At 37.4% G+C, this 26,614-nt stretch overlaps 1 protein-coding gene and 1 pseudogene across 12 annotated transcripts in view; both read right to left on the reverse strand.

Moving 5' to 3' along the window:
* Cask (calcium/calmodulin dependent serine protein kinase) overlaps positions 1 to 26,614 on the reverse strand; it is a 361,845-nt gene that overhangs the window by 112,772 nt on the left and 222,459 nt on the right. For all 12 annotated transcript variants that reach the window (XM_045140293.1, XM_045140292.1, XM_045140290.1 and 9 more), the window contains exons 6-7: positions 21,865 to 21,967; positions 14,827 to 15,002 (exon numbers count right to left, since the gene is read on the reverse strand). In XM_045140293.1, coding sequence (XP_044996228.1) covers positions 14,827 to 15,002; positions 21,865 to 21,967 — 279 coding nt within the window. The remainder of the gene's footprint in view (positions 1 to 14,826; positions 15,003 to 21,864; positions 21,968 to 26,614) is intronic.
* Positions 1,582 to 5,961, reverse strand: LOC101593542 (annotated as a pseudogene).

The raw sequence follows: 26,614 nt of genomic DNA on the forward strand, positions 1-26,614 counted from the left end.
ATCATCAGAAACAGAGGTGTTAGGGAGGTTTCTCTGAACATCTAAACTACCAGTACAAACTCTAAGACAGGAAGTGCAATTCTTACAATCTGGGCATCAGACACTGCAGGCTGCTGGTCACTGCAAGCCAAGCTGGGATTCAAATTCCCCGATAGAGAACAAAGACAGGCCAGAGAGTAAGATGGGGCAATCTCCAAGTCCTGTTCCTGTGCATCAATTGATCAGAGGTACCTCATAGAGGTGCCTAAACAGCTTCTGTCTGGCAGCAAAGACTTGCCCCAAAAGGTTAGTTTTATCTGTTTCTTTTTGTCTTTTCCTCCAATCTAAAGCAGTGTCTCAGTATAGCCAGGGCTGTCTTAAAACTCACTGCATAGCCTAGGCTAGTCTTCAGGTTAACAGTAACCCCACTGTCCTAGCAATCCATATTGATGGGCTAGTGGACATGTGTTATCACACCCAGCTAACTCCATTGCACTAATTGTTCTTTCCTGAAAGACAGGCACATAGAATCAAACTGGCAGACTTGGGTTGCTACTACTATACACTGTAACCTGAGAGGAAGATGAAAAGACCCATATGTATATACATAGCTATTCTCTGGTGGTTTTGTTCTTTTTTTAAAATTTCTTGGTGTTCACTGTTATTCTTTTTTTTCTGTTTGAATTCTGTTTCTTGTTTTATCTTGTTCATTGATACTCTTTTCTTCTTCTTCTTCATCATCATCCTTTTTTTTTTTTTTTTCCAAGGTAGGGTCTCATTCTAGCTCAGGCTGACCTGGAATTCACTATGTAGTTTCAGGCTGGCCTTGAACTTATAGTGATCCTCCTACCTCTGCCTCCTGAGTGCTAGGATTAAAGGCATACACCACCACACCTGGCTTCTTTCATCTTCTTTATTGGCCAGTTGTTTTTGCTTCTGTGGTCCTTTTATCTTTTTTTTGTTGTTGTTCTTTGATTGTTTGTTTTTAATTCTCACTGGAAAAATTGAGCAAAACCACAAGTTGGACTCATGAAGATGAAATACAGATGAAATAAAGAAGTCATAATCTCTTGATTTCAAATGACACTTTTCCTCCATATAACATTTTATATGGAAGTTATTTTATCTATATAAACAGAAGATCATACTGGAGTCTCTCTCTCTCTCACTCACTCTTTGTGTGTGTGTGTGTGTGTGTGTGTGTGTGTGTGTTTTGAGGTAGGGTCTCACTCTAGACCAAACCTGGAATTTACTATGTAGTCTCAGGGTGGCCTTAACTCCCAGCAATCCTCCTACCCCTGCATCCAGAGTGCTGGGATTAAAGGTGTGCACCAGGACGCCTGGCGTGGGTCTCTTACTTTTGTATATCAGGGACTAAAACATTTGCTAATAATCAATAAGCAAGAATAGTAAAGCTCTACAGATATAATCACACATTTATATTTACCAATCAAAGACAGCTGGAGGAAAACATAGATGGTTAATATCTGGTACCAGATGTGAGAGAAGGATTAAAGAAAGCATTCTTTCATTGACTGTCCTGGAAGTAGTCTCTACTTTTCCTTCTCAAGAGGATGTGTTCTGGGACTCCAACAAGACTCCTCAGGAGGATGTGCTGTCCACCATGTAGTGACGATACAGTAAACTTATGAGACTAGCACCTATGATGGGCAAAATACAATACGCCCAGCAACTTTTACTTGAATTGTTTCTTTTTTTAATTTTTTATTTTCACAATTTTTATTAACATTTTCCATAATTATAAAAAATATCCCATGGTGATATATTTTATAATCATGAAAAATGTTAATAAAAATTTAAAAAAATATATCCCATGGTAATACCTCCCCCCCTGCACTTTCCCCTTTGAAATTCCATTCTTCATCATATTACCTCCCCATCTCAATCATTGAACTTACATATATATAATACCAACCTATTAAGCACCCTCCTCCCTTCCTTTCTCTTCCCTTTATATCTCCTTTTTAACTTACTGGCCTCTGCTACTAAGTATTTTCCTTCTCACGCAGAAGCCCAATCATCTGTAGCTAGGATCCACATATGAAAGAGAACATGTGGCACTTGGCTTTCTGGGCCTGGGTTACCTCACTTAGTATAATCCTTTCCAGGTCCATCCATTTTTCTGCAAATTTCATAACTTCATTTTTCTTTACTGCTGAGTAGAACTCCATTGTATAAATGTGCCACATCTTCATTATCCACTCATCAGGTGAGGGACATCGAGGCTGGTTCCATTTCCCAGCTATTATAAATTGAGCACCAATAAACATGGTTGAGCATGTACTTCTAAGGAAATGAGATGAGTCCTTTGGATATATGCCTAGGAGTGCTATAGCTGGGTCATATGGAAGATCAATCTTTAGCTGTTTTAGGAACCTCCACACTGATATCCACAATGGCTGGACCAGATTGCATTCCCACCAGCAGTGTAGAAGGGTTCCTCTTTTTCCACATCCCCGCCAGCATTAATGACCATTTGTTTTCATGATGGTGGCCAATCTGACAGGAGTGAGATGGAATCTCAATGTAGTTTTAATCTGCATTTCCCTGAGGACTAGTGACCTAGAACATCTTTTTAGATGCTTATATGCCATTTGTATTTCTTCCTTTGAGAATGCTCTATTTAGCTCCATAGCCCATTTTTTGATTGGCTTGTTTGATTCCTTATTATTTAACTTTTTGAGTTCTTTGTATATCCTAGATATTAATCCTCTATCAGATATATAGCTGGCGAAGATTTTTTCCCATTCTGTAGGTTGCCTCTTTGCTTTTTTCACTGTGTCCTTTGCAGTGCAAAATCTTTGTAATTTCATGAGGTGGCAGAGGTTAATCAGTGGTTTTATTGCCTAAGCAATTGGGGTTGTATTCAGAAAGTCTTTGCCAAGACCAATATGTTGAAGGGTTTCCCCTACTTTTCCCTCTAGCAGTTTCAGAGTTTCAGGTCTGATGTTAAGGTCTTTAATCCATTTGGACTTAATTCTTGTGCACGGTGAGAGAGAAGAATCTATTTTCATCCTTCTGCAGATATATATCCAGTTTTCTCAACACCATTTGCTGAAGAGGCTATCTTTTCTCCAATGAGTATTTTTGGCATTTTTATTGAATATCACGTGGCTATAGCTACCTGGGCTTACATCTGGGTCCTCTATTCTGTTGCACTGATCTACATGTCTGTTTTTGTGCCAGTACCATGCTGTTTTTGTTACTATGGCTCTGTAGTATAGGTTAAAATCAGGTATGGTGATACCACCAACCTTACTTTTGTGGCTCAGTATTATTTTAGATATTCTAGGTTTTTTGTGATTCCAAATGAATTTTTGGATTGTTTTATCTATTTCCATGAAATGAAGAAAGCCTTTGGAATTTTGATAGGGATTGCATTAAATGTGTAGATTGCTCTAGGTAAGATTGCCATTTTCACGATATTGATTCTTCCAATCCAGGAACAAGGGATGTTTTTCCACTTTCTAGTGTCTTCTGCAATTTCTCGCTTGAGTGTTTTAAAGTTCTCATTGTAGAGATTCTTTACTTCCTTGGTTAGGTTTATTCCAAGGTACTTAATTTTTCTGGATGCAATTGTGAATGGGAGTGATTCTCTGATTTCATCCTCTGTGTGTTTGTTGTTAGCATATATGAAGGCTACTGATTCTGTGCATTTATTTTGTATCCTGCTACATGGCTGTAGGTTTTGATCAGCTCTAACAGTTTGCTAGTAGTCTTTAGGGTCCTTTATGTATAGAATCATGTCATCTGCAAATAATGATAACTTGATCTCTTCCTTTCCAATTTGTATCCCTTTTATGTGTGTCTCTTGCCTTATTGCTATGGCTATAACTTCCAAAACTATATTAAATAAAAGTGGGGACAGTGGACACCCTTGTCTTGTTCCTGACTTTACTGGAAAAGCTTCCAGTTTTTCCCCATTTAGTAATATGTTGGCTGTAGGCTTGTCATAAATAGCCTTTATTATATTGAGATATGTTCCTTCTATTCCCAGTCTCTATAGGACTTTTATCATAAAGGGGTGTTGGATTTTGTCAAACGCTTTCTCTGCATTTAATGAGATGATCATGTGATTTTTGTTCTTCAACCCATTTATATAATGTATTACATTTATAGATTTGTGTATATTGAACCATCCCCGCATCTCTGGGATAAAGCCTACTTGGTCAGGTTGAATGATCTTTTTGACATATTCTTGTATTGTGTTTGCCAATATTTTGTTGAGAATTTTTGCATCTATGTTCATGAGGGAGATTGGTCTGTAATTTTCTTTTTTTTTTTTTGTTCTATCTTTGCCTGGTTTTGGTATCAAGGTAATGTTGGCTTCATAGAAGGAGTTTGGTAGAATTCCTTCTTTTTCTATTTCCTGGAAAAGCTTAAGAAACAATGATGTTAGCTCTTCCTTGAAGGTCTCGTAAAATTCAGCAGTGAATCCATCTGGGCCTGGGCTTTTTTTAGTTGGGAGATTATTGATAACTGTTCGGATCTCCATGCTTGTTATAGGTCTATTTAAGTGATTAATCACATCTTCATTTAATTTAGGTAGGTCATATAAATCAAGGAAATCATCCATTTCTTTCAGATTTTCATACTTTGTGGAGTATATGCTTTTATAGTATGTCCCTATGATTTTTTGAATTTCTCTGGAATCTGTTGTGATGTTACCTTTTTCATCTCTGATTTTATTAATTTGTGTCTCTTCTCTCTTTCTTTTTGTCAGATTTGCTAATGGTTTATTAATCTTGTTTATCCTTTCAAAGAACCAACTCTTTGTTTCATTAATTCTTTGGATTTTTTTCCCTTATTTCATTAATTTCTGCCCTAATCTTTATTATTTCTTCCCATCTACTGATTTTTGGTTTGCCTTGTTTTTCTCTTTCCAAGGCTTTAAGGTGAAGCAGTAGGTCATTTACTTGCGACCTTTCTAATTTCTTAATATAGGCACTTAAGGCTATAAATTTACCTCTTAGAACTGCCTTCATTGTGTCCCAGAGATGTTGGTATTTTGTGTTCTCATTATTGTTTGACTCTATACATTTTTTGATTTCCTTCTTGATTTCTTCATTGACCCATTCATCATTTAGTAGTGTATTGTTTAGTTTCCATGATTTTGTATATGCTCTATAGCCTTTCTTGCTACTGATTTGTAGTTTAATTCTATTGTGGTCAGAGAAAATGCAAGGAATTATTTCAATTTTCCTGAATTTTTTAAGATTTGCTTTGTGTCCTAATATATGGTCTGTTATAGAGAATGTTCTAGGTGCTGCTGAAAAGAATGTATATTCTGCAGCCTTTGGATAAAATGTCCTGTATATATCTGTTAGGTCCATTCCTTCTATGACCTCATTTAATCTAGATGCCTCTCTGTTTATTTTTTCTTGGGATGACCTGTCAATTGATGAGAGTGGGGTGTTAATGTCACCTGACGGGCCGCTTTTGCCGGCCTGTGCAGGCTCTGGATGATCTGGATCTCTTCTACTTCTCCCCTGTGCTTCAATTTCTTATACACCTCACTTTTTAGTAAAAGTATGTATTTTGGCGAGGTATTTTTTGGTCCCCTCCCCCCCCCCAGGCTGCTTTGGTGTGGTACCTATGCCGCCATCTTAACTGGAACCATGAATTATTTCTTGAAGGATCCTTGTTACTACCTTGAGGTTTAAGGTCACTTGGATGGACATCATTGATGTAGTACTACTTTAGCATTTCCCTGGCATCATAGGCGTGGCCTACGTCTTCAAAGCTTTCACTTGCATCTGCACCAGCTTGTTCCAGCAGAACCTCTTCCCCACCAGGATGCTCATTAAGGAAGCGGGTGACATCGTATACGCATCCGTGGATCATCATCCATACTTCCTTCGACATGTTTGGCTTTGCCACCTCCACCAACAGGTAGTAGGTGACAGAGGTATCACCACATTCTCCTTTCTGCTTGCTACCGCTTGCTTCTGCAGTAGCCATTGCAGTCCAAGATACCAGAGCCCTGCTGTCTAGGTTTCTGTCTGGTCCTTTTATCTTTTATTAATAGTCATCATTTTTTTTAAGTATTTTGTTTATTTTTTAAATTATTTTTATGTATTTATTAGAAGGGGGGAGAGAGAGAAACAGAGAGAGAATGGGTGCCAGCACCTCTAGCCACTGCAAATAAATTCCAGATGCATGTGCATCTGACTTACATGGGACCTGAAGAATTGAACCTGGGTCCTTAGGCTTTGCAGGCAAGAGCCTTAACCACTAAGCAATTTTCCAGCCCTTAAAGATATTTTATTTTTAATTATTTGAGAGAAAGAGTCAAAGAGAGGGACATACACACACACACACACACACACACACACACACACACACACACACACAGAGGGAGAGAAAAAGAGAGGGGCGGGGAGGGAAAGAATTGATGCCCCAGGGCATCCAGCCACTACAGATGAACTCCAGACACATACGCCACCTTGTGCATCTGGCTTAGGTAGGTCATGGGGAATTGAACCTGCATCTTTTGGCTTTGCAGGCAAGTGCCTTAGCAACTAATCCATTTCTCCAGTCCTTGATCTTGTTTTGAATAAGAATGTCAAAGCCCCAGTAGCTGAACCAGACTAACAGTATACTGATATTTATATCCAAATTAGCTTACACAAGACAGAAGATTTAAATATATATAGTGGAGGGGAAAAGGAATGGAACAAATAAAGAAGGAGGGACATCCATCACCACAAATACCCAATTCACAACAATGAAATTTAAGGAGTCAGGTACCACAAGCCACCATCACACCCTTCTCCCCAAACTCTCAACCCTTCTACACTGGAATCAGAAAATGAGACAACTGAAATGTGAAAGAAAGAATGTAGAGCTCTAATTTTTAAAGACAATGAAGGACTATGTAGACTCTTCAAGTAGGCAGATGATGGCCTAAAATATATTTGTAATCTTTAAAATCTCTAAAGTGAATAAAACAGTTGGTAAATTAGAGAAAAAAAGTCATAAATGTGGGGGGAAAATTCAGGAAGGAACTTGAAATGCTGAAAAAGTATCCAATTATGGAAATTAAAGCAATGAGCTATAAAATAAAAAAAAATCTGAATGCAATACTAATAGGCAAGATCATGCAGAAGAATGAATCTCAAGGATAGAAGACAAAGTTGAGACAAGAGTACACGTAGACTCAAACAATGAAAAACAAAATTAAAGAACATGACCAATATTTCCAAGAACTGTGGGACAAACTCAAGAGATCAAACTTCAGAATATATGGGGTAGAAAAAGGAGCTGAGGTAAATATAAAAAGAATTAATTGACTGCTTAATGAAATAGTAAGAGAAAACTTCCCATCTGTAGAAAAAAAAAAGTTGACATCTAAACACAAGAGGCATATAGGACTCTAAGTAGGCTTGGTTAGAAATCAAATTAACAAATGGAAGCTTCAAACAAGCAGAAGTGGCTGTACTTATATCAGACAAAGTAGACCCAAACCAAAACTAATCAGAAAGGACAAAAAGGGACATTGCATTTTAATAACAGGAATAATCCATCAAGTAGATATAGCTGCAAACATTTATGCAACAAATATTGAAGCTCATAACTTCATAAAACAAGCAACAGAAGATATAACAATATTATCCAGACACCCCACTAACTTAGATAGGTCATTTAGTGTCAAAATCAGCAAGGAAACTTCAGAGTTAAAACACACTATCAATCAACTGGATCTAACAGATATATAACAGAGTTTTCCACCCCACAGATAGGAAATACATTCTTCTCAGTGGCTCATAGAAACTTATCCAAACTTTATCACATAATATGCCATCAAACAAATTTTAACAAGTACAAAAATGAGGGAATCTCTTGTGCCTTATCAGATTACAGTGAAATAAAAGTAGAAATTAAGAAAGAGAGGATACAGAAACCATACCAATTCTTAGAGACTGAGCAACACACGTTTGAGTGAAATCAAGGAGGAAATTAAATTCTTAGAAATAAATGAAAATAATTCAACCTACCCTCAGGTCCTCTGGGATATAGACAAGGTAGTTCCAAGAGGAAAGTTTATATTGATAAGCACTCATATCAAGGAATTAGAGATATCTCAAACCAACAACCTAAGAATCTACCTCAAGGCTCTAGAAAAATAACAAGCCAACCCCAAACCCAGTAGGTGGCAAGAAATAATAAAACTTAGGAGAAAAATGAAATAGACACTAAAAGAACAATACAGACAATTAATCAGAGTTGGTTCTTTGAGAAAAAAAATAAGATTGATAAACCCACAGCTAAACTAACACAAAGAATTGAGAAGACCCAAATTAACAAAATTAGAGGTTGTGATGGTTAAGTTCTGTTGTCAACTTGATTTGATTAGGAATCCATAGGCATTACTCTTGAGTGGGTCTCTGAGGTTCTTTCCAGGAAGAATTAATTAAAAAGAAAGTCCTTTCTCCAGAGTGAGACCTTACCCCAGAGTGGGTGGCTCTCCTAGTGGTGGGATTTATGTAAGGCAGCTCTGGGAGGAAAAAAGCCCCTTCCTTCCATTTGGCTGCTGGATGCTGCTTGCTTTAATTGTCTTCACCTGTATGTGCATTTATCCTGTTTGCTTATCCTTTACCAGGCACTGAAACCAAGTTTCCTCAGCCTTTCAACATGAACTGAAGACCAGCAGCTCTCCAGGAATACTCCAGGACTTTGGAGCTAGATTGGGACTGCTAAAGCATCCAGCCATGTGTACTGAGGAGCTGTAGGGTTCCTTGACTTTCAAGCCTGAAGACTGTTATTGTTGGACTGCTGTAAAGTGATCTAATAACTTCCCCTATTAATACAATTCATTCTATTGGTTCTCTTCCTCTAGAGAATCCTGACTAATGCAGAGATAAAACTGGAGTTACTACAACACACTCCAGGGAAACAAACAAACAACAACAACAACAACAACAACAAAAAAGAAAATACTTTGTAAACTTCTATTCCAAAAGCTGGAAAATCAAGAAGAAATGTACACATTTCCAAATACATATAACCTCTCAAAATTGAAAGTGAATGACATCAGTAATTTAAAAAGACTCATTAGAAGCAATGAGATTGAAGCTGAAATTAAAAACAGCCCAGGACCTGATGGATTCATGGTGGAATTCTATCAAATTTTGAAGGCAACCTAACACTAACTCTTCTCAAGGCTTTCTACAATTTAGAAAGGGATGGGATACTTCCATATTCATTCTATGATGACATCATTACCCTGATAAAGACATAACTGAGCCAGGCGTGGTGGCGCACACCTTTAATTCCAGCACTTGGGAGGCAGAGGTAGGAGGGTCTTTGTGAGTTTGAGGTCACCCTGGGTGAATTCCAGGTAAGAACCTATCTTAAAAAAAAATAAAAAAGAGGAAAAGACATAACTGAGAAAAGAAAACTATAGAGCAATTTTCCTGATGAACATAAATGCAAAAATTCTCAACATAATTCTTACAAACCAAATGCAGGAAGACATTAAGAAGAGTACCCATCATGACCAATTGGAATTCATACTGGGGATTTAAGTTTGGTTCAGCATGCATAAATCAGTAAATATGATATACCACATAAATAAACTTAAGAATAGAAATCACATGATCATGACAATTGCTACAGAGAAGGCATTTAACAAAACCCAACATGCCTTCACGATAAAAGTCCTGGGGGAAAATCATAATACACGGAAAATACCTCAGAATAATAAAGGACATATATGAAAAAGCCACAGCCAACATTGTATTGAATGTAGAAAACAGACCATTTATTTTAAAATCAGGAATGAGACAAGGATGCCCACACTCATCACTTCTATGCAATATAGTGCTCAAAGGAGTGAGGGGAGGATAAGGGTGGGGGTGGGGGACACAAAACTGGACCAAAATGGCAATGGTACCATAAAATTCTACATTCTAAAAGACAGACCAAAGGGTTGAACCTTCACCAGGCCCTTAGAGGGAACACCTGAGTCTTAAGGCTCTGGAGCGGGTACAATGAAGACTGACCTGAATCTTCACCTGTTTTTTTTTTTTTTTCTCTCCCCCACCTTCTCTCTCTATCTCTTTCATACATATTACTCATCTTTTTCGTCCTTCTCTTCTTGGGTGCTGACCTGTAACTCCCAGTACCAGCATGTGATTATCATCCACAATGAGCTCTTGATCAGAGAGAACTATAAGATTTCCCAAAAGAAGACAGATTTCTGTCAGAGTACTTGATAACCCACCAAGGGTTAGTGTTAAGACCCTACTGCTGAAGATACCATATGCTATTGGCATGCAATATGGAGTGACATGGCTGGAAGCTGGAAGAGAATCATTCCACAGACAGCGCATCTAGTGCCAGAGGTGCTACATGAGCAACTGGGGGAAAGTGACCAATATCTGTCCAAGCAACTTATGGTCTAACCTACTTAGCAAACAACCTGATGTGATGTTCACACAAGTGCAATAGTGGCACACAGCCATGGTGGGAAACCAACTGCTCTTGATTTGGCTAACTGATCTGCTCAGTGGAACAGAACCCATAGGTGGAGTTGGGAAACAAGTCAGAATCATATCCAAAAATGAGCCTGCTCTCCATTATCAAGCTCCCACCAATCGAGGGCTATAAGAGGGCCTACACCTATTAAATTCTCTCTAAAAAATGGCTATCCTATTTATCTGGTGATAACTTTACTCTCTGTTGGAGAATTTTCTTTTCTTTTTCAGATAGATACATATCCTAAGGACAGAACCACCACATAAGACCTTAAAAGGGCCCCAGGTGAAACTAAGAATAAGTGGGGAAACAAGAAAGAGAGTTGTTTTCCTAGTGAACCTGGTATCAGTACAAGGGCGAAGGAGATAGACACACAGAACAATCAACTGCTATCAAACCAGATATCCAGACACACAGAGGTTCCTAAGACCTCATCACTGAAGCAGACCTAAAATTAACTCAACATGGCTCAGAGAAATTTGTGGAGGAGGGGGCAGATAGAATGTCAGAGTCATACACTGGGTCATGATACACAGAGACATTGCCTCCTACCCATTACTGATGGCTAACCCGCAATGCATGACCCATTTTCCCCAACTAGGAGGATCCCTGTGGAGTGTGGAGGACAGGGGAAGGCTAACAATGGTGCCAACTTGACTGTATTCACTGAGTACAAAACTAATGATAACAGGAAAGGAAGAAGTAAAATGATCTATTTTCAGATGACATAATTTTATACTTAGAAGATAATAAAATCTACAATAAACCCCTTCACCTAGAATTAATAAATATCTTGAGGGCTGGAGAGATGGCTTAGCGGTTAAGCGCTTGCCTGTGAAGCCTAAGGACCCCGGTTCAAGGCTCGGTTCCCCAGGTCCCACGTTAGCCAGATGCACAAGGGGGCGCACGCGTCTGGAGTTCGTTTGCAGAGGCTGGAAGCCCTGGCGCGCCCATTCTCTCTCTCTCTCCCTCTATCTGTCTTTCTCTCTCTGTGTCTGTCGCTCTCAAATAAATAAATAAATGATTAAAAAAAATAAATAAATATCTTGAGTACAGTTGTGGGATATAAAATCAACATAAAAATAAATAGATTTCACATATACCAATAATTAATATGCAGAGAAAGAAATCAAGACTATACCATTCACAAGTTACTCTTTCTCTCTCTCTCTCTATATGTGTGTGTGTGTGTGTGTGTGTGTGTGTGTGTGTGTGTGTGTGTTTTGTTGATTGCTATCCATTCCTAACCCTCTCCCTTTGCTACCAATTCCTCTCCCCTGCTTTATTTTCCTCCTCCTTTTTATATATCATATGTATCCCTTTGCCTTTCCCTCTCCCCTCCCCTAGCCCATCTTTTTGTATTCATTTTTGATTACAGCTCTATGCTTTTAGCAAAACAAACTGCATTTGAAAATGCCAAATATGAAAGAAAGAGCAATAGTAGTTTAGAATTTATACTACATTTATAAAGTATCATCAAACTTTTCTTGGAAATGTCCATCAAGGCAAGATTTTGTTATTGTTACTTGTTCTTCCATTAAATAGTACTAGCATTTCTGAAATGTTTTAGAAATATCTAGATCTATAGCAAATAAAGATAAAATAGATTGGTGATCATATTAACTACTGAAGCTGGAGGTTCTGTACTTTCTTTTTTATTTGAACATTTTCATACTAAAGGAATAGCAATGCCTGAAAAAGGAGCCATGGGGTTCATTATAGGTGGCAGAAATGGCTCTGTCTTTCAAAATAAGCTGCTGAACACATGGGTCTCTTGTTAAGTAAGACAAGAAGATAACTGAGAGGTGAGATTAGCCACAAAAATAGGAAATAAGTTATGAAGCTTAAAGCTTTAAACCCTTGGTACAGAAATCATGATATAGCTGCTACCATATCACTTACATACCATAATACTGTTACTATTCCTTAGAAATAGGGAACTTTAACAAGAATTCAATTTTTTGGACATTGCAAGCAGTCCAAGTTTCTTGGCAGGACACAAAAATAGCTATTTGATGCTTTAAAAATAGACAAAATCAAATACCAGACACTGCTAGAATGAAGCACATTGCCTTGGTAACCAGGAAGTTAGCAACTGAACAAAAACAAAGGAAGAAAGATATTATTAGCAAATGCTTATAACCCAAAAAGGCAGGTGGGAAGTTTTAGTATATGACAACTATATCATAAGCTGCTGTAAAGATTAAATTAATTAATAAGTAAAGTGCTTAGCTCATGTCCCAGCTCACTTTAGGTGCTATGTCTTAGTTAGCTACCATCACTGCTGGTACTCTTAGCTATGTAATTCTAATTGCGTTTCTTTTCATATGTTAGTATTTGTTGTAGTTAACTTCTTGTGGCTGAAATGCAACACTTGACCAAAAGCAGCTGATGGGAGGGAAGCTGTTTATTTTGGCACAGTGAACCAAACTAACACTGGCAGATCCACTCCCAGCAACATATCTCAACACACATGAATTTATGGGGGAGTACCCAATTCAAACCACCAGAATATTTGTGATTTCATTTGATTTGGCGACATTCACCCTGAGAGCCCAGGCTGTGTTCCTGTTAGACACTCACAATCTTCAGGGATTGGAAATCTCCAGGGATTGGAAGGGGATGACTACTTATAAGCAATTTCCCAAGTTACCTTGAAAGTACTGATTTTATTTTCTAGTGGCCAAATCAGTCTAAGAGAAGCAGAAAATCTTGTACTTGGGACATCTTTCTCTGTTAACAGGAGCTTCAGTAGGAATACTGTGTGTCCTTATGAGTTGATGGTACATGAAGAAAACAAATGTATTTACCACCCTTACCTCCACGAGCTTCAGTTTTGGCTTAAAAGGATGAGGATATAATTCTGAAACTACTTTTCTTTTTTTGTCTCCCATATTTGATATAAAATTCTAACATTACTGATGAATTGAAAGGAAAACTTTATGGGTCTCAAAGTTTGGGAATCTAGTGTCCATAAACCTGCATGTGGTTTTATATTGCTGGATGTGATGGTTAATGTTCATTTTCAGCTTGTTGGGATAGTGCAATAACATGGAAACATACATTTGGGTATGGCTATGAGAGTGTCATGGCAGATTTAACCATGAAGGTGAGCAGTACCATTCTATGACTGAGAAATTGATTTGAGCAACAGCATGCATCTCTCTCTGCTTCCTAACTGCAGACATGATATGCCTCCTGCTAGGCTTTCCCCACTATGATGGTCATACCCTCAAACTGTGAGCCAAAACAAGCCTTTCCTTTCTCTTTCTCTCCCTCCCTAAGTTGCTTTTGTCAGGTATTTGGTTACAGCAGCTAGAAAAGTAAGTAAGGCAAGACCAAAAATGAAACAACAATTTGATTGAATAGAAAGCATGAATTTCAGTAATGATGAGAGAAAAAAGAATTTCCCCAATATAAACTGCCCTGAACTGATGCATAGATACACACTACCAGTCCCTAGCATCTGTTTGTGGCAGTACAGGGCAAAAGATGTAAGTTGGGAAAATTAAATCTACCTTCAGTTTATTTATTTCCAAGAATTCCTTATTTTTGCATAGTCATTCATGTCAGTGATAACCTCAATATTTTTAAATAATGAAAGTAATAATTCAGTAATCACAAACCAGTGATAGTTACACGAGGTATCTAGTACACAGCAGCCACAGAAGAATAAAAATGTGTAAGTCACTAGCATTTCAGTTTAGCCTGAAATTTACTAAATTCCAAGTTTTTTTTTTTTTTTTTACTGTGCTGGCATAGATTGAAAATTACAATAAGGAATGACTAAAAGCACCTGGGATAAAATTGCTATTTGAATGTTATAAACTAAGCCAGTAAGTTTTTTTTTTTTTTTTTTTTTTTTAAAAAAAAAGACATTTCGGCTGCTGGAGGGATTGCTTAGCAGTTAAAGTGTTTGCCTGCAAAGCCAAAGGACCTAGGTTTGATTCCACAGGACCCACATTAGCCAGATGCACAAGGGGGTGCACACATCTGGAATTCGTTTGCAGTGGCTGGAGGCCCTGACACACTCATTTTTTTCTCTCTCTCTCCTTTTCCTGTCAAATTAATAAATAAAAATTATACACACACACACACACACACACACACACATATACATTTTTTTTCACTAACACAAAGGGCCACAGAAATCTGTTTCCCCTGAATGATGTTATTTCAGCTATTTACCTGAGTCTTAGGTTGCCTTACAAGACTGTTGGTGTCAACATAGGCCTTTCCTCTGATGAGGTAACTAGGTTGTAGTCAGTGAGCAAAGACAGACAGTGACTAAAAACATACCTCTCAGGATGATTTAATCCCAATGGAAAATAAAATAGAATATTTTACCTTGTATTTTCCTTTAATAATGCCTTCAAATAATCTTTCCTTGGTTCCATAAAAAGGCAAACAACCACTGAGCAGAATGAAAAGGATCACGCCGCACCCCCAGACATCCACAGGCTTTCCGTAAGGCTCTCTCTTGACCACTTCTGGGGCCATAAAGTGAGGTGTTCCAACACGTCCTATGTTTAAGCAACAACATGATTATAGAGAACTGTTTTTATAAAACAAAGGTTTTAACACCACCTTTTTTCTCTTTACAAAAGGAATTCATAGAATGAAAAATTAGTTTATCTGATTACCTTTTGAAAATAATGAGTCCAAGATAGGATTCTGATACTCCCTCTTGAAATCTGCATGTTACCCAATAGGTCTGTATATATGTCTGACTTCACGACTAAGTTTAAATGTTTTTATTTACAGCAGGGGCAGGGAGAGGAAGAGGGCAGAATTGAGTAACAAATCAGTAGCAAAAAGATTATTTTAAATTGCCAAATGGCAATTTCCCAATAAAAATGAATACTGAGAACTTCTACTTGAAGTATGCATTTGAATCTGCAATCTTGTTCTAGTAGCAATTCATAATGGTCACTGCTATTTTGTTGGAATAGGAATTTGTAGCTTACCCCTTGTGTTAACATTTGAAGAGAAAGAGAGAAACTAAGTGACATATCCTAAAGCCAAATCAGGAAAAGACTGTGGGTTGGGCCACTGCCCACTACACTTGAGGGCTCTTTTAGATGCTTGCAAGCCTAGCCCTTCCCTTCCTTCCTCTGTTTGCCTCTTATACTGAGTCCAAGATAGTTTTTACTTTGGAGGTTGCTAAGTACTTAATTTAAAGCACAGAAATGTGGTCCAGCTATAGACAATATGTCACCAAGGCTTGTTGATGGTTATCAAACTCAGCAGGTACAGAAAAGGCTAAAACAACTTCTGGCTGATGGATTGGAGAAACACCTCTGCTACAGGCCATTATAAAAGAAGAGATTAAGTTTAAGGTTTCAATAGGGAAAGTTCTTCATTTAAAATGTACAACAAGGGCTGGAGAGATGGCTTACTGGTTAAAGTCCTTGCCTGTGAGACCTAAGGATCTAGGTTCAATTCCCGAGTACTATGCAAGCCAGATGCACAAGGTGGCACAGGCATCTGGAGTTCATTTGCAATGGCTGGAGGTCCTGGCATGCCCATTCTCTCTATCCCTATCTGCCTCTTTCTCTCTCTGTCTCTTAAGTAATAAATAAAATATTAAAAATATAAAATGTACAACAAAAACTCAGTACTGGTTAGAAGAACCTGACTCGAGAACTACTGTTATTTTTGGATTGTCTCATTTTCCTCCTTTAAATAGCACAGAGAAGATGTAGCAATGGGCGCTCAGTCTTCTACTTCATTGGAAGCCTGCACATGGTAGGCTCCTGGACGGTGAGACTTATTCTGATGGGATATGAGCTGACAGGAGTAGGGAAAAGCAAGGTTAAGTGCTCTGGGTACCATTTAGAGTACTGCTATCAGGACTCACCAGGTACCTGTGGGAGGTTTGGTTGGTGTTTTGACACTTGGCTTCCCACTGAGGAAAGGTCGAAATGACTCCAAAAGGGAGCTGCACTATCTGCACAGCAGACCCAGCTACCCTGATGAGGCTCTCTCCAGCTATCTGAACTGAATACTAACTCATTGTGAAATAATTTGTTTTTCTTCTGGGAAAGATGTATGTTTTGGAGTTCAAAAATTTGCTCAGATGACAAGGAAGGAAATACTGTAGTTGCAAGGATACACAGACATGTATTTCAAGTACATCAACAGGAAGTAAAAAAGACTAGAGTCAAACTTTTATATACATTTTCCTCTCTAAATTCTTTTTTTCTTTCTTGCTACTGATATTCTTTTTCCTTGGGACCACATGACTTTGACCACAAAAATTCTGAGAACAGGATACCAATTACCAAATTAAATTATATGTCACTGTTTGTGAAGTCCTTCAGATATATATACAAATATTTAAACATTATGTTTCTTAACAATAATGAAATCTTCCTCCCTAGAACTTTAGGGAGGGGAGTACTCTGAGTAGCTATATTTTCAATACTTTAGAGTTTGAATCTATACACACAACCATTTTTATTTGAATCAGTTTGTATGGCTCTCTTTTTACAATTTTCTGACTTCTTTTATAGGCTGTTACATATAACAGCCTTTTCCTGGTGATCCAGAGAACAGAGAACAGATTGCTCCCAGAGGCTTCACAGGTATGGAAGGATTAATTTCTCTGGTATAAAAGGCTGCTGTACTTTTTCTGCTTAGGTACCATTTCACTACATGTTTTTGTTCTTGGCCTTTCATTTCTTTCCTTGCACTATGTTGACTCTAGTCCTGGCTTTCCCTGATTTGTTTACAATCTGCTACTGACTGAAAATTGAAGCAGCCACATTCTTTCATTTAAAGACCATTTCCCAGGCACTTGCCAGATCCCAGATGCTGTGCTAGGTGCTATGTCTATGCAGAGGGATGAGCCATGACTCTCCTTGCAACTCTCTCTTTGCTGCAATTACAGGTCCATACACAAATGTTCAATGGAAGTGAATAACCCAGACACTTCCATAAGATGGAGGACAAGGAACAGGGCCACCTAACTAGCACAGTTAAGATCTGACATTTCTATGAGTAGATAATTACTAGCTTTGTCTTCAAGAAAAGGAGTTAAGCTGACAGATAAAATGACAAAAGGTATTCCAACCAGATGGGATGACAGGTTTATATTCTAAAGTGCTAAGCATGGAACCTTCCTTGAGTGGCAGGCTCAAATTATGAAGCAACATGAACCTATACAACTCTCTGAAAAACAGGAGCAGGTCAGCCTCAGAGAGAGCACATTTAGATGTTGAATTGAGTGGACCATGAATTTAAGGATAGAAGTCATTTGCTGCATTATAACTATTTTCTAGATTCCTAGTTATATTCAGGATAAGCAGAGTTTCTAAAGAGTTGGGTTCTACATAGGGGAAGGATAAATGTACTTATGTATTTTTTAGTATGTTGAACATATAAAGGAGAAAATCCCCTCTTTTTTGAGGTAGGGTCCCATTCTAGCCCAAGGAAATCACTTCATAGTCCCAGGCTGTCCTCAAACTCACAGCCATCCTCCTACCTCTGCCTCCACAGTACTAAGATTAAAGGTATATGCTACCATGTCTAGTGAGAAATTCCCTTTCTACTTGGAAGACTGGATAATCAAAGATTGTAACTGACAGGAAAAGTAGATTTTTGCTTCAAAGGTGATAAATATTAACAAAATTTTTAAAGTGCTTTGAACAAAAGGAACGGCTTTATTCTACAAAAACCATGTATCCCTTATCTACTCACACTATTTTTAAAAAAGTATTACAATGATTAAAATAGTTAATAATATATGAAAAGATCTCCCAAGAAATGATAATATTTTGACTATCAAAAAGTATTTTAGGGCTGAAATGTACCTCAGTTGATAAAGAACTTGCTTTGTATGCACAAAGTTTTGGCTTGACCCTTAGCATTATTTAGAACAGGTATATGTCTATATTCCCATCACTAAGAAGGAGGAGGATGAGGCAGGAGGGAGGTTCAGAAGTTCAAAGTCACCCTTCAGTACATGGTGAGGCCATCTTGGGCTACATGAAATCTTGTCTCAAAAACTATTTTAATTCCATAGCATAGAGAATCGTAAAGTTTGTGTAATAGATATACACTATGGAGTTTAAGCTTAGCTAAAGAAATAAGACTGGGGGGAAAAGTTATTAGACTTTAGGAATCTAGGTTAATGGACAAAATGTTCCCTCAAATCAAGATGCACAATAAAATATGGAGTCCATGTTACTCTGAATACTAACATGATGCAGATCCAGAGCAACAGAAACAACGTCATCATGTATGACCAATATATACCACATAAAAGCAAGGTGGTTCATTTCAGCTCATTAGCCTTGGTGATGTAATCATCAGAAAATATTTGCTATCAGCTGGGCGTGGTGGCTTATATCTGTAATCCCAGCACTGGGGAGGCTAAGGCCCTGTCTCAAGAAAAAGAGAAATATATATATATTTAATCATTGTGTAGTAATTTTATTTTATTTTATTTTTTGAGGCAGGTTCTCTCTCTAGCCCAGACTGGCCTTGAACTCACAGTGATCCTCTTACCTCAGCCTCCTGAGTGCTGGAATTAAAGGCATCCACCACCACAACCAGCTATTGTGCAGTTTTAACATAAGGTTAATCTGCATTAACTGAGATGCCTCTGACCAACATTTGTTTAAAAGAAATTTAGGGTTTTTGGTTGCTACAAGATCAATATGAGCCAACAAATGTTATGTGGTTGCCCAAAAAGCAGTTGGTTTTCAAGAGCCTGATGAAAATGTAAGACCTAGAATAAAAGGAAGTGCTAACTCAATGCTACTGTACATTGGGCCAATGGGACCTTTACTTATGATGGGTTTTCAGTTCTGGTTCTCACCTTTGTACATACTGAGGAGTTCAGAACCAGTTTTTGTAAGGAAAGGCTACATTAACACATGGGTAGTTAACTTGGATAATACTTAGGGTATTATTCTTTGCTACTTATGGCCACTATCTGCAAACATCTGAATAGTTATTTTTTTTGAAAGGAAGAAAATTGTTTAGAGTGGTTTCCAAAGTCAGAATTAGAAGCACTGGGATTTCTGTTCAGTAATAATTATGTTCAATTTCTGTTTAGAGAGATTTCTGTTCACTACAAAGATGAGCTTTTTGGCACTTAGGGAGTTTTCAAGATGAACTGTTTTGGGATTAAATGAATTTGTTGCCATTTGTGCTCAATGTTTTGTTGGAAATACTATTGGAGCATTCACACATTGGTTAAACACTGGAGAAAGATAGTTCCCTGGAAATATTGGGCTTTACTGATCTGGGGATTAAACAACGCTTGATGATCTGTTTATCTGGTCAGTCTTCTAATCACTATACTTGATTTGCATTTCCTCAGATCATTGCAAATTATTAGCTAGAAGAATTATTTAAAATACAACGATAATTCATGGCTCATTTGTCATAATATGGTCTATTTTGTTGCTGCTTGATGTGCTAGCTGCAATCACATTGAAAGAAATTGCCTTATGTAATAGATTGCTATTTTGATATTTGTCATTTAGCAGGTATTTGAATTTAACATAGATTCTATTTTTTTTTCTTTTAGGTTTTATGAGCCAGGGGCTTTCTATGTAGCCCACACTGGCCTCAAACTCAGGGTAATCCTTTTGCTCCAGCATCCAAGTGCTGAGATTAAAGGTGTGCACCATACCTACTTAACATATGCCCTCTTGAAGAGTGAAAAATTAGAAAGTCTCTGTTGATTTGTATTATGCATTTTTTTTCCTTTGTGAAGCTGTCAGTACTTGGAGATGGTCAGCACTGGTCAAAGGGACTGAGAGCATCTTGAACAGAGAACTATGACCATTTGAAAAACTAAGGAACACTACTAAACTCAGGGCTGCATTATGATCTGGAGCCTGCTGACAAGAATAAATAAAGCTGGGTGTGTTGGCTCATGCCTTTAATTCTAGCAGTCTAGAGGCTGAGGTAGAATTGCTTTGAGTTAAAGTCCAGCCTGTGCTACAGTCTCTACCTAAACCCTTCCCCTGAAAAAGAATAAATGAAAAACACAACATTTATATCTGTATTTACCATTTACTTCTGTACACTGGTGAAGAAAGATTCTAGTTTAACTTTTCCCCTTTATATCCTGGTATGGGAATTTTAAAATGCTTTTCTTTGGTTATTAATAAAATCACTTTGAATTCTTATCTGCTTGCTCTTTGCATAAATACAAATTGATGACTTGAATAGGATTTTATGATATATGGAAAAAGGAAAATTACAGGAAATTAAAAATTAGCCAAAGATGTAAACTTAAAAGGAAGCCACATATTCTAAATGTGACTTTATTTGGCTATTTCAACTTTAAAAGCTTCTATGTTCCAAATGTTACCTTCTTTGTAATCTGTATCCTTATTCTTGGTTAAGTGTTAGGGATACAGTAAGTAAACAAATACAACTTGTTCTTTATTTTTTGTACTGCTAGAGGTGGAATCTAGGGCCTCATGCAGGCTAGGAAAGAGCTCTACCACTGAGCCATACCCTCATTCCCAGAATCTATTAAGGAATTAAATTTTTAATTGCAGCTGGGATGGTGGCACACACTTTTAATCCCAGCACTCGGGAGGCACAGGTAGGAGGATCACTGTAAGTTTGAGGCTACCCTGAGACTACATAGTGAATTCCAGGTTATCCTGAGCCAGAGAGAGACCCTACCTCAAAAAACCAAAAAGAATTTCAGTTATGACTGAGAGTTCTTATATTCAAAAATATCTGGTAGTGAACATTTTTGGCAGGTGTATTTGTATGCATGCATGTGCATCATATGACATGAGGTTAGAGGACAAACCTGGGGTACTGGCACTGCTTTCTACCTTGTATGAGATAGGGTCTCTCTTGTTTTTGTCAAGGCAAATGTCAGACTAACTGGTCCATTAGCTTGAGGAAGCTTTCCTAACTCTGCTTCCCATTGCCATAGGCACATTGTGACTACAGATAATTGTGGTACTTGTACTTCATGTTGTAGGTTTAACACAGGCTTGAGCAGCAAGCGCTTTTAACCACTGAGCCATTTCACCAGCCCCATGGTGGTTTATGTTGGGTAGAATGGAGTAGAAATATTAAGGTGGGTTAATAATGAGTTGTAAAGTTTTACACCAATTTGAAAGTACTTAGTTTTTGAAAAAAAAAATATGTGTATGAGAGAGAGAGAGAGAGAGAGAGAGAGAGAGAGAGAGAGAGAGAATGAGCACACCAGGGCCTCCTACAACTGTAAGCTCCAGATGTGTGTACTACTTTGTGCTTCTGACTTTACATGGGTACTGGGGAACCAAACCTGGGACTTCACACTTTGCAAGACAGTATATTTAACCACTGATGCATCTGTCCAGCCCAAAATGTCAGGTTTTGAAGCAAAAATAAATAAATAAATAAAAGCAGTCTTACCTCCAGCTACAAGTCCAGATTCTCCTAACTGTATAGCTACCCCAAAGCCCCCAAGTTTAACAGGTGCTGAATTTTCTTTTGAGGCAAGGAGAACACAGTGGGGCTGAAAAGAAAAACAGACAAACAATAAATATAAAGAAAATAATTAACTGAAAACAATTCAGTTTACAAAAAACTGAAAAACATGACAATATAGAAGTACCTAAAAATATTATGAATTATTTTGTATGTTTAACTAACTGTCCTCTTCTCACTTCTGGCTGATTTCTCCAGACTAATCTAGCTCATGCTTTCTAAAGAATTATTTCCTTCTAAGATTAGGGTACTACTCAGAAAGCATGGATTCTCAAGAAACACAGATATATTTTCTTCCTTTTCAGGCAATATTCTCCTCATTTGAATGGCAGTTTACTTTTGTCTCAGGGATATATGTTTTCCTGACACAATGTCTGACTTTACATATAGAACCACTATACCTTGACCTTTGCTGACAACCCTCTCTTATCTGCCCTCCTCATCTTCTTTCTTGTCTTTATCTATCCCTCCCAAGTAACATGGATCCTGGATTTAATGAATATAGTTGAACCTTATTCCAAAGGAATCCAATATTCTCCGTGAACATGTCTCTAGATTTGTCTTTCCTCTGTGGGAGTGAGAGGTGAGGGAGGAGACGAGAGAAAGGAGTTCACTTGGTCAGTCTCTAGTCAAGGGTATGACATCCTACTGAAGGAGTAGCATGCTTGTCTAGGGTTTCCTAAGTATCACATTTTATAGTTAACAATTGCATTTTCTTTTCTTTCTTCCTTTTTTTTTTTTTTCCCGAGGTATGGTCTCTCTCTATCTCAGGCTGACCTGGAATTCACTATGTAGTCTCAGGGTGGCCTTAAACTCAGTGATCCTCCTACCTCTGACACCTGAGTGCTGGAACTAAAGGCGTGCACCACCACACCTAGCTAACAACTGTATTTTCTTTAAAGGACCTCATTGGCACCTATGTCTTCTTGGAAGCTTGTTGGATATCAGGAAAAACTTAATTGCAAGTATCTATGACCCACTCTCAAAATATGGGCTAGTAAGAACAGGCAAGCCTTTTGAGGAAATATATTTTTTATTCTCTCCAATACTTTTTCAAGTATCAAATAATAGTTTTAGCTGATGTGATAGCTGGCATGAAAACAAGTCATCCTGTTAATAAAACGGAGCTCGCATATCCAGGCAGATATTCATTGGTGATATATGGAAGTGGGAGGGATTCTTATTCTCCTGACTGAGAGCATCAGAATTCTACTATGGAAGTTACTCTTACTGTCCAAATAAGTTTGCAAGCCTTTTCAGAGTCTAGAATAAAGGAAGTAGACCCTTCAAATATAAATATATGTCTGTGAGAGAGCAAGAGAAAGAGAGAAGAAAGGAAAATCAAGTGTACAAATCAATAGTGAGTAAAATGACATGACAGAGAAGCAAGAAGATCTATCTATGGAGGCAGAGGGAATAGCTCATGGAATAGCATATGCAAGGCCCTGGGTTTCATCTTCAGTTGGCAAAGATAAGTCTATGGGAGAACACAGTAAATGAGCATGCCTGGGAAAGATGGCCATAATGCAGGAGAAGAAAATACACCTTTGATCCAAACAGGTTATGCTGGCCATGACTGTGGAAGTGTATTTACACGTTCTTAGGAAGCAGTAGAAGCTTATGTCAGAAGCGCATAGTACACTACTCATAGTCTGTTGACACTATTTATTCCAAAGTTAATCTTATACTAAAATCTATGTAATTCTCGTCAGTGTGGATCCAGCCATCCTCAATAAATCCTGAAGTGAAAAGAGTAATAATATTTGAACTTCAGGTAAAAAATAAATTGGGTATATACAAATTAGCACACTGTAAAAACAGAGTGTATACTATAATCATAAGCTGGTGAGTAAACTGCTACTTTATGTAGTAGGGTCATAAAAGATTAATGGTGTGGCATGTGAACAGACAGTAGGGTTAAGTGAAAGCCAATAAGCCACATGGAAAAAGGCTTCAGGCCAGAAGCATGGAGATGGCTGGTATGTTTTGATAATAGGAAGGGATATTGTCTGGAAAAGAATGACCATGAGAAGAATGCTAGGAAATGTAATCTAACAGCTTTCAAGCCATCGTCAAAACTTTGGATTTTATGCTGAGTGAGATAGGAAAGCACTGGAGGGCTTCAGCAGAGAGCACTACATCAGTTGTAGGGTTAAAAATGGGCACACTCTCTGGCTGCTCTGCAGATGGGATGGTAGGAGTATAAGAATGTGAGGTTTGAAGAGACCAGTGAAAAGGCCACTGCAGTTGACCAACCAAGACAGATGGTATCATGGACTTGACTGGAGTGTCAGAAGCACAGGATAAGAAGTGGTCAAATGTAGTTTAAATAACGTTAAGAGGAACTGCTACTGGATATAGATGGGTGTCTGAGAGAGGCACGTCAAGTGTGACAAGTAGTTTTTGTAATTAGCAATTACATAAAAATAAAGATGCCATTTAATGACATTGGAAATACTGCTGCAGGTTATTAGTAAGGGACTCAAGAATCCAGTTTCATACTACTGAGCATAAGATCTTTATAAAAGGAGTTTCAAGAGGAAGCTGGAATTAGATATGTAAATATGGGAATTAACAGGATGTAAATGGTATTTATATCCAAGTTAATGAATAATGTCTCTTAAGTGACTAACTAGTAATAGAAATAGAGGACTGAACAAGCCTTGGTGCGTACTTACAATGGAGGGCAGGAAGATGAGAATAATCTAGCAAAGGAAACAGAATGGTCAGACAGTGAAACAAGGGGAAAGGCAAAGTTGGTATCTGAAGCCAAGGGGAGAAACTTTTCCAAGAAGGACCGATCAGTGCTACTACAGTTGTTTAAGAACTGAGAACAGATTATTACATTTGGCAAATTGGAAGTCACCGGGGACTTTGGTGATAGTGGTGCTGGTGGCATGATGAAGATAAAATTCCCCATGGGACCAGGTTTTGAAGGGTATGTGAATATGATGTGGAGTAAGTTAAGTATGGTATCTTTCCATGTTTTCCTATACTAAGAATGGAGACATGGGATTCGACTAGAAGAGAATGTGAAAGTAAAAAAAATATATATATATTGTTTAAATTTAGCTTTTTAACATTTACAAGTAGAGAAAAATTAGTTAATAAACCCTCCTATACCTATCACCTAGTTTGACCAATTATTGACTGTTATTATTATTGTTTTTTGTCAAGAATTCTAAAAAAATCATATAGTTTCACCTGTTTATAATTGGATATATCTAACAGAGTAATAACTATAACATTACAATATCCAGAGCAATTTAATTATCTAATATTCAGTCAAAATTCCATTTTTCTTGACTATTGAAACAATATCTTTTTATAGTGGTTTACATTAAAATGGAATCCAAACCCCAGAATTTGCGAGATAATGAAAGCATGATCAGGTTCAAGGCCTGCTTCAGCTACATGGCTACATGAGTTTGAGGACAGCCTTGGGCTACATGAAATGCTGACTCAAAAAAGGGGGGGTGGGAACCCAAGGTCCACATATTGCTATATTACATATTTTCTCTGCCAGTGTCTTTAAAAAAATATCATGTTTTCTCAAGGTACTGGGTAATTTCCCCCATGAAGTCTTTCACAGTCTGGATTTGACAATATCCATAGTGTACCACTGAATATGTTCCAGGCTCTGTTGTATTTCATGTTAATTGGTAGTTAGATCTAGAATCTTGATTAGATTCAACTTCAATTTCAGTCTCATGAATTGATACTTCATATATGGGGAAACTATTATATAGCCACAGGAAGAACATGTCTGGGTGACTTACTTCTACTGATAACAGTAGATTCAGGTGTTATCTGCCTGACTCATTATTGTAAGTTCACCAACAACTTTTCATATTATTAGATATATTTATAGATCCAAAATAGAGGTCTTATTCACCATTTTATTATGAAAACTACTAACCGCAGAAAGACTAAAAGAATAGATAACAAATATCTATATATTCATTGCTTTGACTCTATAACATTTTGGTACATTTTCAAATATCTACTTGTATTTCTATGCAACCATCAGTTTACTTTTTTTTTTTAATATATCACACACATCATTACAACTCAATATTTGTTAAAATTTTTAAGGTTAAGATTGTCATACCATCTTAAGTGTACCATTAGAGAGTTTCAATGCATTGCATCTGTGTAACTCAAATCCCTATCAAGATATTATCATCTGCAGGGAAGGTTCAACATACACAAATCAATTATTATTAATTATTAATTAATTATGTAATATACCATATAAATAGACTGAAGGACAAAAATAACATGATTATCTCAATAGATGCAGAAAAAGCATTTGACATAGTACAACATTCCTTCATAATAAAAGTTGTACAGAAACTGGGAATAAAAGGAACATATCTCAACATAATAAAGGCTATTTATGACAAAACTACAGCCAACATTATACTAAATGGGGAAAAACTTGAAACTTCCCCACTAAAATCAGAAACAAAACAAGGGTACCCACTGTTCCCACTTTACTTAATATAGTACTGGAAGTCTTAGCTATAGGAGTAAGGCAAGAGGCACATATACAAAGGATACAAATTGGAAAGAGATCAAATTATCACTTGCAGATATTATTTTTACATGAAATAACCTAAAGACTCTATCAGCAAACTGTTAGAGCTGATAAATGTTTTAACAATATAGCAAG

Source organism: Jaculus jaculus, chromosome X (genome assembly GCF_020740685.1).
Source record: "Jaculus jaculus isolate mJacJac1 chromosome X, mJacJac1.mat.Y.cur, whole genome shotgun sequence".
In the NCBI taxonomy this organism is placed as follows: domain Eukaryota; kingdom Metazoa; phylum Chordata; class Mammalia; order Rodentia; family Dipodidae; genus Jaculus; species Jaculus jaculus.